Below are 16,146 nucleotides of genomic sequence, written 5' to 3' on the forward strand. Positions count from 1 at the left end.
GAGCGCGACGCGTGCTCTCCGCGCATAAACAATTTATTTTTTAGCAATTGGCATCGAGCACCAAATTCGCAATTAATTTATTTTAATATTACAATATCTAAATAACATTTTAGTATATAATTTATACAAGCGTCAAAGTCGACGATCTGATAACTGATTTTTTGCGCTATCGAACAGGATGAATTAATAATTATTATTATATTAATAACTTTGAATCCTGTTATATTTTGATTATTTGTATTTTCTGTATTGTATTTCTATGTTATTTTACTACCGAAAACATACAAATTTGGTGGTCTGTAAGTATTGTTCTCTGAGATCGCAATGCTGCGCTGGGTTTATAGTGATATTTTTTTAAATAATTATATATTTTTAATTTATTTTAGAGGTTTCTTTGAGCGTTAAATTAGCACTAAATTCTAGTGTACGTGTTTTGTGTTTGTGACCACTATATATATTTTTTTTTATTATGGGAGGGTTTAGCTTGCCATTAAGCTGCACCTCTTCCCCTCCTTTTTTTAATATTGCTAAACGGTTTGAGCACCAAAATTCGGACTAGGGTACTAAATTAGCACCTAAAAAGCACTAAATTTTTGACCTAGTGCAAACTCGATTTTTGCTGGTGGGGGGTCCAGCTTAATAAAGATATGTAACTAAAACTTTTTTTTAATTTTTTTGAATTGTTTTATATAATCAGCTTTCTGTCAGACTGAGAAATAGTTAAAGGATTAACACCCTGCATATTAATAGGGCTATAAAGTATATATTTACTCTCAACTTCTTGAATGTCATCTTTTTGGCGGCCACTTAAAAATTTCTAAATTTTATTTTAAACATTTGATGAGTTAATTTTCCCAAGACCCTTCCTAGATACCATCATAATAAACGGCGTAATATATTTTAGTATTTATCACAACAGATTTTATTACAAAAACATTCTCCCAGACTATTGTAGAGGAAAATAATTCCAATTCAGATTCCGATACTAAATTGCCAAATTTTTAATAGATAGTACTGGAAAAAATAAGATAATGTGCAATACTAAAATTATATTTTTAAAAAAAGCATCATTTAATGAAAAATACATTCGACAAAATTGATTTAAAAAAACGACAAATAGTATCTTTAAATTAAATGTTTATTACGCAACATTTTTCTTATCTTGATAAAATTTAAAAAATAGTCTAAGAAAATAATATTAAAAAAAAATCATTTTTTGAGTATGCCGACGAACTTCGATGTCTTAAAAAAAGTATTTCCTCGATCCCAAATAATATTGATGATTTTTTAAAACAACTTTTTGAAACAGTAATTCTTAACAATTCTAAAACAAATCCGAAAAATAATTTAATATAAAGAATTTTTCAACAGATTTTGCTATATCTTTTTATTGTAGGTAAGGATATATTTCGCAATTTTTATATATTTGTATTTTTAGTTATTTTCAGCTTCTTTAAAATGTGTTTTGAATAATAAGTGGACACCTGATTTATGAAACTTTACATGTCAATTTGAACATTATTCCATCTGTATTCATTATCAGCAGGGAAATAAATGCAAACCATTGTTCACTTCGCTAGGCAGAATTCCGTTTTAAGAAACTAAATGATTTACTTTGGACAAATTTCTTAACGCGAAGAAATTTGCTTGAAGTAATTTGGTAATTTTGCAATTTTTAAATCGTGTATCAGCAGCTTGAGAGAAACCTAACGAAGACAATTTTTACATTATAAAAAAGCAATTCTTTTATGCAATCCAACTTCAAAAATTGATTTTGAAAATGTATGTTATTGCAAAAAAATGCTTATTAATGACATTTACAAAAAATCAAAGATTACTTTAGATTATCTCAGATTATTCGAGATTACTTTAGGAATACCTAAAGTTACTTACAGATTATTTGATATTACTCTAAGATTAGTATTTCCTAAAAATTACATTGGATTACCCAAAATTTAGTTTGGATTGTCGATGAATTACTTAGCCCTTGTATAAAAATTATCTCAGTGACTAATCCCTTGTTCTGAAATCTAGCATGAAAAATGATGCTCGGGTTATTTTGACCCAGTGTGACCATGAAGAGTTAAGTAGCAAATAGCATTTGCTTTTATGCTTTAAGTTTTTACCAATATGAACTTAGCGCTTAACATTATCAAAAATAAAAATGGTTAGTACAGGTCGTTTGTACCTATTTGTTGTACTACTCTTTATTTTGTTTGTATCTCAAGGTAAAAGACACAAAGGGATTGAAAAATGGTCAGCGTCCAACTACAAGATTTTTAAATTTTGTTTACACTATTCGAAAGAGAATCATTTGTATCCATTTGCACCATTTTTGTTTTCCTTTGTACCTCATAAAGTTTGAAGATACAGCGCTTTTTAATTTACCCTCCCCCTTGCCCCTTCCATAGGGAATTAAGTTATTTTATAAGATATCGAAAAACGGCCAATGTAGATAGGTTTTTTAGCAATTTTTCTATAAAATATCAAGTACAAAAACCGCGGACATTTTGTTATTTCAAAACTGTCTCAATGATGCAGACATGTTTCACAACTTTAATGAAATGTTTCACTTTTTAATTGAAATATTTCTGAGATACTTCTAAAAAATTTCAGTATTGTATCTAAGATAGCCATATTTTTCTTTTAAATGATTTGAAGAAGTATTTTACAACATTTAAACAATATTTTATTATTTGCAATGCTTAATTTTATTAAAATTATAACTTTATTGTTGTAAGTTACTATACGAAAGTTATCTTTTTTTATTATTATGATTTAATAATCATAGTATTTTTTTATTCAATTAGGTGGAAATCGTTCGGAAAATACGAGTGTAACGAATACCTCTTCAAGAACATCATCGTTGCAACAACAACGTGGTGCAAAAGGTCGCTGGTCCAATAAAAATGGAGAATCGCCCATTCAAACAACAATCAGTCGCAAAGAGGATTTTCGAGTACGGCAGATGCTTGTGAATGGCTATGATATAAATGCATCTAGAGAAATAAATGGTAAGTTAAAATGTCAAATTATAATCAATTGTATCGATGAAAGCTTTTTTAATCATTGAGACTGCATTGTCTTATTATCATTTAAAAAATTTTTTTACTGATTTTACTTAAAAATACATTATGCGTAAAAAATGTAACATTATTTTAACAATTACTTTGTTTATTGTTTGTAACAGAGGCGCCATCTGTTGCATAGTGGAAGTATCATGTTATTAAAAAAAATTGTATCGACTGTAATTTTTTTTCCATTAATTGTTGTGAAAATGTTTGATAAAAAAGAATTTACGATTTGCTGAATGCATATGCATGTCGCATTTTTTTAGACGCATATTGTATTTTTAGCGTTTTTTTTTGGGATGCACTGAGTGCGTGCTTGATGCAATCTTGCACTACACCAGCATGTAAACGCTGCACTGCAGTCCATGGTTATAATGCACACGCTCTACACCGCCCCTTTGAGTTAGTGTAGCGAAATCACACTTAATGCATAAAACTTACACTATACCGAAGCCGCGGAAACTCATTACACCGAATAAAATTTGCCGCCATTAGCCATAGAAACACTGTCTGAATGTTGCACTAGTGGATGATAATACAGCCAAGGAAAAATGCTATTGCAAGTGAAGAATTTATCGATATGTTTTTAAATTTATTTCAACTCTTATTTTAGTTTTAAGAAACACTATATATCAGACCAGCTACGTACACTTCTATTTTCAATTTTTAAGTGTAACAGAACTACATAGATTCTAAATTTACTGATACATTTTTATAAAAAAACCGAGTTAAAAATTAATGTTGTAAACGTGTTAGACTAGCTACTAGAAGATTAAGGTATTTTATATTAGATTATTAACAATAAGATTAATACACATTTTTTGTCATTATTCTTTCAATAATTAACCCTTAAACACATATTAAAAATTCTCCTAGATTTTTGATTGCTTACTGTGTGAAAACGGATTGAGAAAAAAGATTTGGGCTAGGTGGAAAAAAAGTTTGAAGTCTCCTCTATCGACTGCTATAATTGACTAACTTTATTGCTTAACTAAAATAAAATGGCACAAAAGTAAAGTTTTTTCGGGAAGATCTCCCAGACCCACTTATGTGTTTAAGGGTTAAATTAATTTACCACTTTTAAACATAACAAAATATCGATCCGTATGTGAAAACACAACATTAAACGACAAGCCTTATAAGTTATAGTTAGATCTTAATGCTGATATTTGTTGTGTGATTTTATATACAATATATTTCAAGTTCACGAAACTGAATAACTTTTTGGTAAAACACAGTTAAGTTAAACAAGAATTAGTAATATCACGATATTAAATTAAAAATTAATTTAATAATAACTTTATTTTAGTTAACAAGCATCTAAAATTGGGAAAATTGTTCAGGGAATTTATTTTTGAAAATCATGGATTTTTATGGAATTTTATTTGTACTTAGAAAAATTTTTGAAAATTTACTTTCAAATTTAAATTCTATATCTTTTTTTGACACAATTGTTTCTTTAACCATTTTTTCTTGATTGTGCAAAATCGATTAGTAATAAATGTGGATTCACGTACATTCTCGCATAACTTGCAAATTTGTATAAAAGTATTGTCGATAAAAGGCAATACATCGTTTTAAATTGATGTGCGTTTAATCTTATTAATTCTGTACCTTTCATGCTGATGTTTATATTACAAACAGGTCGTTATATACTGTATTTAGTTTATATTATTCATAAAAAGATATAATAAAATAAAATAAATTGCATTAAAAATTTTCTAATCTTAAAGCACATACAGTCTTACTTATATTATAGTTGCCAGTGGTAAAAAATAATAAATAGTTAGAAGTTTAGTCAACAAACTAACAAACTGTATTTAATAATTAACTTTATTTACAATGTTTCAACCTTAGGTTTAGGTGAGTCGGTTAAAACATTAATATTAATATAAAACATTTATTATGGCGATTACACATGAGTTCTTTCCAGAGAATTCGTCAATTTAGTACTGAAAAGAAAAAGAGATTAGAAAATAGATAAGAGGAAGAAAGTAATACAAGAAATCCACTGTGCTTATCCGTTTCCATTATCAATAGTATTTATCAGGGTTGGGTAGTAATTTGTTAAAGAGCTAAAAGTTAATTAATAAAGTTAAAAGTTAATAACTTAGTTAATTTTTAATGATTTAATTTTTAACCGGTTATTTTTGAAACACATTAACTTTAATTCATTAACTTTTTTCCCAAATTAAAAATTTATCTATCTATGTAAAAGACAAAATTGTAAGAGAAAAATACATTTACATATAAGAAATAAGATTTTTTTGTTATATTATACAAACTTAATTTATAAACAAAATATTAAGTTTGTTTGTTGATTCATATTGTAATTGTTTTGAGTAATTTAACATTAAAAAATTACGATTTTGTAATTTAATATAAATAATGTTTTTTCAAAATTAATTTCTAATTTAACTCAAGTAAATTTATTCTTAACGTAACTTTTAATTAGTGAGTTTTTTGTTTATGTAACTTTTAACGTAACTAAATTAATTTTATAAACCATTAACTTTAACTTAATTTAGTTAAAAAAAATATATTAACTTATCTAGGTTAGACCTTGGTTTTTTTTAAAATCAGTAAATTTTGGTAAAGATATTCAAAATTAATAAACTAAGTTGACGCTTGTTACGTACATCTTGAGAAAACGAAAATATGTGGCTGACTGGTTTACACGAAAAAATAAACGAGCAATAAGAAGGACAAACATTAAGCGCACGTTACTATTTTATTATAAATTTAAATTCTCAGTGCTTTTCTGTGGGTTAATTGTGTTAGTTTTTTTCTTTCCCCCCCCCCTTTTTTTTTTTTTAATGAAAAACATTTATGTAATTTCTTGTTTTGCCCTGTTCTTTTCTTTCATAATATAAAATTGGGCATATTAATGATATAATTAACCACTGTTTAAATAAATATGATTTCGATGGGTTTTTTGTCCCGATAAAATTGAATAGGTTGATAAAAAAAGAAAAAGATGTATTAAGCACTGAGATAAAAATAGATTGTATACCATTATAGGATGCGTCGAATGCAATGCTCTGTACATTGTTTACTCTGTACAAACTAAACGCCATTTAGAAATAGTGTCAAAAACATAAATGATTTTATGTTAAAAAACATGGAAACAGCCATTTTGTCACCAGCACATACCGACTAATTAATCATGAATTTAATTGATGCACACCCCGAAGTTTATATTAAAAGAACAGAGTAAAAAAAGCAATCGGAACCGATCAGAGTAGAGAATACTATCTGTGCTCCACTCTCCGTAATCTCTTTAGAGAAGATATGATATTCTATAACGCCCTTTCGTATCCTATAATTTCATCTTTTCGCCTTTTTTGTCAGGAAAAGTGTTTACATGGAAAATTGTTAATGCTGATTTGAAAATTATAACATGTGATGTAAAATGTTGGCTTATTTTGTATCCTTTAAACATTAATAAATAATTACATTTCTATTAATTTTGCAATTTGCATTGTATAATTATATATCTTTTTTTGAAAAGCTTTATATTTTATAAAACTTTATATTTTTTTTCTGAACTGACTTCATTTCATTAGATTATACAAAATACGGTATTAAAATATGGTTATCAAAAAATTAATAGTTTATGAGAAATTTTATATTTCAAAATATATGTAAGGTATAAAACTTTTCATAAACTATTGCTTTTTTGACAATTTATAATTCTACTTTAATATTTTTATGTATAGGGTAGACTGAAACGAACTGTTTTTTTTTTTGCAAATAAAAAAATTAATATAAAACTAACTTTGCTATTAAATTTTACTATAAATTCTTAATCTTACATCTTTGGCTTGAGTTTTAAATAATAAAATAGTACATAAACATTTCTTATTGTGTGAAAAACTCAAGAAAAGGAAATTTTCCGATTTGCCACATTGGGGGCAAAGTAGATCACCAGTTTAAAAGAAATAAAATCTAAAAAAAATAAATATAAATAAATAAATAAATTTTTTGAAAGAATCTATTAAGCCTTTTTGTTACACGCTCATAAAATTGAGACCGTGATTTTATATAAGACAAAATTTCTTTTTGCAGTCACGAATTCTGCATTTGTATCAACTAAATCACATACATAATTGTCTATTATTTCTGCTGCAGAGGGAACGTGCGGAAGTAATTAGCATAATGAAACAAATTATATGCAATAAAAACTAATGATAACTCAAAACTTATAATGATCCAATTTGCCCTGCGATTCAAATTGCTTCGATCTGCTCGATCCCTATGCAGAATACGTAAAAGAATTATGTAAAAAAATCATAATTTCAATGTTTTAAAATTTTGATTTTATCTTAAAAAATCAATTTTTCGAAAGTTAATTTTACCATTATTTATATTTTCCTACAACCTTTCTTTAAAACTTTTTTTTCTAAAATTTCATGATTTCTGGATGGATATTTGACTGTCAAAAACAAAATAGAACACTGTACGCAATAATATTTAATTAATAATTGCAGAGTTAGGAGTTGACGATGTAAGAAACTCGACGCAAGTTTTTTCTTTAAAAATATACAGGGTGTCCCAAAACTACCGCATTTCCTCTTTATAGTAGATTTTTTGGAACATTCTAATAGCGTTTTCGAATGCAGTGGGTTTTAACTTAATCTGAGTCAGATTAATAACGCCATATGCTAGAATTATCCAATGAGAACATAAAATAGAGCATGTGACGGCATTAATCTGCCACGAACCGGGTTAGAATCTACGTTACTGCACTCGAAAACGCTATAAGAAAAAAATTGTAATACGAAAATGTTAAGGGTGTAATTTTAAAATTATTCGTGATTAAAGTTTATAAATTACAGAGCTGACATTTTGCGCGTTCAAGCATGATGAACGACATGACAAGTGGTGAAAGTACCTCTTAATATCATGATTATTATATAAATACGTAGTGACATTTTTATTAAGAAATTATTATTGTAGGAAACATTTGTACATTATATACGCATAATTAATATTATCAACAAAATATCAATTCAATAACAAGATGTTACGATAACCATTGGGTCAGCTGTCAAAAGAAATTACCATGCTTATTTGCCTTCATATGATAAAAACTGTTGTGATATCGATAATATTGATAAGCTATACGTATCTTGATATGAAAAAGATTGAATAGGTTGATAAAGTAATTCAGACATGTCAAATATATCTATTTGACTTTACCGCGTTTATATCAAATTAGCGACTTTTTTTAAATAAAAAAATAGAATATAATATATATAAAAAAATGTATATACAATAAATAATATATAAATATACAATAAATTGTATTAAGACGTATGTGTATCATTAAAATTTATATCAATACACTCTTAATTATAATTAAAATACGTATGTATATGTAAGTTTGTTAGCGATAAATTATTTTGTGCTTTTAATCTTTAAACTATTATTAAAATTTTACTTAACTTTTATTGCTTTTAATACAGTGCACGATTTAAAAAATAAAAAGGGAAGAGATAGAAATATAATGTAATTTTTTACGTTTTTTCTTTATAAAAGTTATAATTGAAAAATTATTGAAGAATTATTATTTTAGAAAATTGTTATTTTTAAAATGTTTTATTATTTGTACATAATAAATTGCATTCTACAGAAAGATTTACTTTCAGTATCTTTACATATTTTATATTTTAAAAATTGAGCAGGTGAAAAATTGTCATTAAATTATATATTGTATAATATATTAAGGTGTATTTAATATTTGCAAAATTTTTACAATCTTCTAACTTTGTTAATTTACGTGCAGCCCAATTAATTCGTAAAAAATTGCGTTGTTTTATTTTCATTTGTTTATAATTAAAAACATTGTTTAACATATTAAAAAAGGATAATTTAAGTTTTCAAAAGTATAAATTGTATCAATATGTACATATCAGTAGTTAAATGTCAAAGAAACATTTAAAAAATTGAGGAGACAAAGATGAGATGTTTATGTCTATTAGGTCTGGTAAGGGGGTTATATTAATATTTTTTTTATATTTTACTATTAATGTTCTGTAAATATTTAAAAAAGGAAGTTACATACCCTGTTCAAGTTGTATATCCATACAGTTATATAATTTGTTTGAAAAGTTTGCTTTTTATTCTATAGTACAATAAATCATTATAATTATAATTATCAATATTGATATTATTGATTTAAAATTTTTTATGTTCACAATACAAAATAATTAGATTCTATTTTTTTATAAATTTCACATACTAATTAATGTGTTACAATTTCAACAAAATTTAAATAGTTTACAGTTCTGATTCATAGCATTTTTAACTTTTAACTACTTTGACATTTATGTTCGCCAGATCAAATCATATAAAAATACACAAAGTATATATACATATAAAAAATACGTTTACATGTTAAATAAGTGAAGAAAATGAAAAACAATATTGATATCAAGTTTAATAGTTTGTTATTGACATTTTAATCCATAAGTGCGTAACATCTTTGTAAATTTATGAGAAATATTCGAAAAAGATGAAGCATTTATTGGACATATAGGAGTGGTAGACAACACTGTGCAGATCAATACTCGAGACAGGGCCGTAAACGTGCGGAATATTTTTTGAGACCAAATAGGAATCAGGATTACCAATAGGAAACCCAATAGATTGTGATGAGAGTGATATGTTCTTTACATACACATATGTATAAACACATACAATCTGTTATTATAATGTATCATGTGCAGTATTATAATTACCATTTAATGTACATGGATTGTTCAAAAAGTTTACTAATGGCATATTGATATATTGATAATGATATATTGATGACATAAATTTTCAAGTAATTTTTAAGTGAATAGTTTCCTTCTTTATAAGATTGTCTTAAAAATTTCAAATTGATCTGTCAAATATTTGATAGCGATTCAAATTGTATTTGGCATTTTAAGACAATGCACCGGCTCACACTTTAGCTGTTGCAGTAGCTAAAATTCATGAATTGAGTTTTGAACTGCTACCACATTCGCTTTATTTACTAAATTTGACGAATAATTAATATTGTATTTTATAAGGAGAAAATAGAGTGGGTTTATCATGGATTTTGATCTCCTTCAATGTGGTGAATCTATGTTGAAGATAAGTTGTTATGTTGTTTGAACATTTTGTTGAATGAACCTTAGAAATAGCATTTTTTAATGTGTGAAACTTTTTATGTTTTGGAGTCGAGTATAATGTATTAGGTTGTTCGGAAAGTTTTTTTTTTAAATGAAAATGAAAGGCGATTTTCTTGTAGTGAATAAATATTTTATTGAATTATATATTGTTTATTCTAGTCCAATGCCTTTTGCCATCTTTCTGGCAGTAGCATGATTCCACGCTCATAAAATTTTTGTTCTTTGCTGGCAAAAAACTGATCCAGATGATTTTTGACTTCCTCATTTGAAGTAAAGGTTTTACCGTCTAAAAAATTTTGTAGAGACCGGAACAAATAATAATCAGAAGATGCCAGATCTGGAGAATATGGCGGGTGTGGCAGTATATCCCATCCAAGCTGTAAAAACTTTTAAAGAGTTACCAAACTTGTATGAGGTCTAGCATTATCTTGGTGGAACACTACACCTTTTCTATTGATCAATTCTGACTTTTTCTGTTTAAGTGAGTCATTCAATTTGTCCAGCTGATAACAGTACACTTCAAAATTGATCATTGTCCGGTAGAAGCTCAAAAAAAAAAAACGATTTCTTTGAAATCCTAAACAGATAGCATCACCTTTTTTGATGAATATTGGCGTTTGAAGTGCTTTGAGCCGGTTCATCTTTTTTACTCCATGATCTTTTGCGTTTAACATTGTTGTAGACAACCTATTTCTCGTCCCCAGTGATGATGCGTTTCAAAAATGGATCATTTTCTTGATGTTTGAGAAGAAAATCACAGACGTCAACGCGACGGCACAGATTTCTTTTCGTAAGAACATGAGGAACCCATATGTCGAGCTTTGAGATTAAACCTAGGCGTTTCAAATGATCATGAACGGTCGAATTCGATAAACCTAACCTCTCAGCGATCTCACGAGTTGTTATTCGCCGGTTTGCATCAATTAATGCTTTTATTGTGTCTTCATCAGTTTCAACTGGCCTTCCAGAACGTGGTGCATCTTCAACATCAAAATTGCCGGATCGAAATTTTGCAAACCAGTTTAGGACTGGCGTTCTGTCAATATATCTTCTCCATACACATCGGATAATTTTTTTCTTAGTTGAACAGCATTTTTACCTTTTTGATAGTAAAAAAGTAAAATATGCCGAAAATGCTGCTTTTTACTTTCCATATTTGATAGGGCACCAAACAAAACCTACTGCGTAGAATCAATCGAACTTTTTCACAAGCAAGTCTTGCTATATCAGCTGTCAAAATATATAATGATTATGCGGGTTAAGTGTGAAGTTGCCCTTTGTTGGCAAAAAACGAAATTACTTTCTGAACAACCCAATATGTACATACGTTATAAATATAAATTTTATGCTTATGGAGATGCATATTGTTTTAGAAAGCAGAATGGAAAGTTAAATTAAAAATTTGTCTTGAAAAAGCATTTTAAAAAAAAGTATATTTATTTGTATAAATTTGCAGATTTTTGCACATATTTTATATATTTTAAATGATTTATATGCATTTTATATTATAAAAACAATATTCCTTTGTCATCAGTGCATTCGATATTTCATATATTTATTGTAGAAGTATTTGTACAATATAACTAGCATTTCTAAGAATAAAACTTAAGGTTAAAAACTGTATGAAACAAACTATGTAAATATTTATCATTTTTAGTATGGAAACGTATGTTTATTGTGATTTACATAATTCTTAAAATATTTTACTGTAAAAGTTTATTTAAATTACTTTATTCTGTAATATTATAAGTATAAATTTTCAAAAGTAAGTTTGTTAATTGTATTAGTATATGCATAAGTAATAAAAAACAAAAATGTTTTACTCAATTTCAGAAATGAATAACATTTACGTAATGACATAAATAAATATTATTAATGTAAAGAACAATTTTTTTAACGACATATTTTCATTTATATTTTGAATGTATAATGCGTATTATCTTATATTATCTTACATATATTTTGCATAGAAAATGCGTATTTATATATGTTGCAGTATAAATGTGTTAGGTATTGTAAGTTTAATTTAAATTTTATAATATTAGCTGCTTTTTTCAATAATAAATATTTGCATAAAAAATCCGACGTTTAAATAACTATAACTTAAAGAAAAACACTCGACAAACAGTCTCATATACACAGTTGGTAATGACTAGACTACCGGTTCAAAATTGCTACGCGGCACAATTTTTATTTTTATTTTTCTTAATTATTTAATATATAGGTTATTTAATCAGAAATAAATACTTGATTTATATTTTTGTCCGTATTGATTTTTAATTTGTATAAAATAGAAATAAAATATACATGCAATGTTATAAACATATATTTATTTTTAAAATAAATTTGACTTATACGTCAAAATATTTTCTCTAATATTTTGATAAATAAAATTGATAAAGACGATTATTCTAATGCAAATAGACAAGATATTCAACCGTACGAGGATACAAAAAAGCGTTGATTTAATTAAATGTTTTCTGCAGATTTGTTACATTTTATCGAATGCAAATACAAATTATAAAATTGTTTAAAACAAATATTTTCAGCATGCGGCGCATTTTATGAAGTCATGTGTTGTGTAATCATATTTAGATTTTTGAATATCACTACCATCAGGAAAATAAACTTGATTGACATTTACAAATATAATTCTGTAATCAAAATCACACATTATTCAAAATAACGAAATTGCATCTTACACTCTGAGATCAAATACGTGAATATAACCGTGCGAATGTGAAGCTCGACAATTCTCTCTTTGAGCTTTTTGTCTGTTTGTTCAGTATATGATGCATTACAGTCAGTTACAAGATGTCTTTTTATATATATTTTTGGAAAAGATTGGATAATAGCTTGTTTATTTGCGTTAACGTAATCATTTTTTTTTTCTTCTTCGTTTGCCATACGTTTGTCAGCGCGTAGGTGATCTCTTTTGCACATATCCGTAGATATATGAGATCTACAGTTTTAATGTCGGTTCCGAACGACCTATTAGAAGACATTTTCTTGGGTAGAGTTACTTTTGATGGTTTGTCTTTGTCTTTCGAGAGGTGGCGATCGCTTCTAAAATCAATTTAAACTCTGACAGCTACCTGTCTATGTTGCTGCAATGTTGCCAAAAACAAAGGGCATTAGTTTTCAGCAAATTTAGAACAAGATGTGTGACTTATTTGCCTTTGGTTTGACATCACACGAATTCATCACGTTTTGCTGCCAATATGTTGCGTATTTGTTGTCAACGATTTATCGCTATACATAAAGAGCAACATGAGAGCAAGTTGCTAACAACTGAGTCATAAATTTCAGCAAAAATTTAACATGTCAAAAACGGTTAAATATATGTTTTGTACTCTTACTTATTTCAAATATAAAAAAAATAAATAAGTTAATTCTTCTTTCTGCTGAATTGTCACCACCCTGCCGAACATGTGCGATTAAAACCGATTAACAAAAAATTAATCCGAATCGTTTGGGATTTTTGCACCGAAAATACGATATTAAGACCGATTGAAAATAAGATCAGAACCCAGATAGATATTTATCAAAATAGTATACATTAATGTAAACGTAATAAATGTTTAGTTTACAAAAAAAATATTTTTTGTATTCTTTTTGTTATAAAGGATTAAAAAAGATTAAATTTGAATTAAACATTTAATTTATGTACAAGATTAAATAACAATACAAATTGTTATTTACATGTAAAAATATAAAATTTTATGAGAAACAGCGTTCCACACACACACGTCACATTTAAAAAGATTGAGATTCATCTCGAGGTTACAACAAGCAGATCTTAAAGGCTCACTAAAGTATGAGCTAGGAAGTCGGCCGCGGTGGCGTTTAGATATAATAACGCCTGTGACCGCACTTAACTCACGAGAAAATCCCCCGCGGTGTGGGTGCCTAGCGGTGGCGCTCATTTGTTAAATCCATTTCAACCCGATCTGATAGCCAAGCATGTTTTGCAAAATCAGGCAACTTAATGCTGAGCATGAATTTTTGACTAGTTGAGTGTACTATGCTGTGTATTTGCTGAAAACGTAACGCATAGTCGTACGTATTTAACAACATAAGAACAGATTTGAGACATTTTATGTCAGCAGATTTAGAGCAAACGGAGAGCAACTGTTGCTCATTCTGTGGCCAACAAAATGACTTCTATTTGTGGAAAACATTTTGCTTCATCAATCAATTGCTTTTTGACAACATAAGAGCAACATGATGATAATAAAAAAAGATAATGATCGAAAATTCATGCTCAGCATTAAGTTGCCTGATTTTGCAAAACATGCTTAACTATCAAGAGACTGTTCTGGGTGGATTTAAACCCGGATTTAAGAGCAAACTCGCAACTCTTTCTGTCACATCGTCACATAACATAATCATTTTTACAATTTTTATTTCCTGAATTATAGAAAATTTTTTTATATATAAATCAAGCTCGAAATATAAATAGGATATGTCTGTAAAGATATTTTATTTTTTACTTTTGTATAAAGAAATATATTACAAAATCAATATGCTTCAAAGTATACAAAATATTTATTTCTGTATATTTTAAATAATCAATATCTACATATTTTATAAAATTAAGAAAAATAAAGAAATTATGCCGCGAGGTATCTGGTATCGAATCTGCACTTTTATCGATAGTAACCCGTAGCCTTATCAACTGAGCTAGACAAAGCTTGTCGAATGTCTTTCTTTTACTTTTATAACATACGTTATTCTCAACGCCGGAACAGCGTCAATTTTAAATATTAAAAAAATGCTATTTCCAAGATCCATTCAACATGACGCTTTGGACATGACAACTTATTTTCGATGTAGATTCATCACGATTGAAGGCGATTAAAATCCATGACAAATCTACTATGTCGTTTCTTTATTAGTGAAATTATTGAATTTCAATGATCAATGTCAAAATCACAAGACAGATAAAATATTCATATATTAAAGTAACAAATCAAGCTAATTGACCAATTATTACACAAAAACAAGTATGCAATGCAGTTCAAGCTACAAATGATTTATATGTATATATAATGCTTAAATTAATGAAACAAAAAAGATAATTAAAGTGCAAAATTCTTATCAGGAATATTTTGAATCATTAAGAAAATAGAAGAGATACACATACGCATAAAGAAAAAAAGAAACAATAATAAGTTATATCAGATTAACGAAATTAAAACGCGAGAATAGAAGACCTATGTCAGTCACAGCGGTTCTTGGTGTCGATTAATAATTTTTAATTTTTACATATATATATTTTTTTGTATAATTTTATATATAAATATACATAAATAATTTTATATGTAAATATACAATTTCCAATTTAAACTGCGTATTTTGTCGGACTTGAAACACAGTCATGGAGCCGGAATAATAATATTAAAGCTTTAAGAAGCATATATAATAATCCCCCCTCCCCGGAAAGAGAGAAACTTCAGAAAAAAAAACGATTTATTGACATCATATGGTTAAAAATCAAGAAATTATGTCTGACAGTATTACAAAAAATGCAAAAATGTTAAAAAAAGAGAATTACACCAAGTCTATGGAAAAAATATCATATATTACATTGTTATTAAACAAAAAAATATTTAAAATTGTGTTATGACTGAAAATTAATTCGGCGCGCAGTTCATTGAACTTGAGGAAAGTATATAAAATCACACAAACAATACAAGCACGAGGAACTGCGACCGTAGAAGGCATTCTTGTTCAATTTGTATTTAAAAAATATTTTTTAATAAACAATTTAAATATAATGTTAACTCTAAAAAATTTTATAAAACATTAAGACTCTTTAAAAACATATTAGAGCATACAATTAGCCAAATATTTGATTAGACATAAAATACAAAGTATTTTATTCTAAAGTAAAAATATTTTTATAAACAGTT

At 27.2% G+C, this 16,146-nt stretch overlaps 1 protein-coding gene across 1 annotated transcript in view; it reads left to right on the forward strand.

The window, feature by feature from the left end:
- LOC105205062 (ankyrin repeat domain-containing protein 12) overlaps positions 1–16,146 on the forward strand; it is a 72,760-nt gene that overhangs the window by 10,824 nt on the left and 45,790 nt on the right. Inside the window, exon 2 of the mRNA XM_039449990.1 lies at positions 2,811–3,014. Within this exon, the coding sequence (XP_039305924.1) occupies positions 2,811–3,014 (204 nt within the window). The remainder of the gene's footprint in view (positions 1–2,810; positions 3,015–16,146) is intronic.

This window comes from Solenopsis invicta, chromosome 1, assembly GCF_016802725.1.
Source record: "Solenopsis invicta isolate M01_SB chromosome 1, UNIL_Sinv_3.0, whole genome shotgun sequence".
Classification (NCBI taxonomy): Eukaryota; Metazoa; Arthropoda; class Insecta; order Hymenoptera; family Formicidae; genus Solenopsis; species Solenopsis invicta.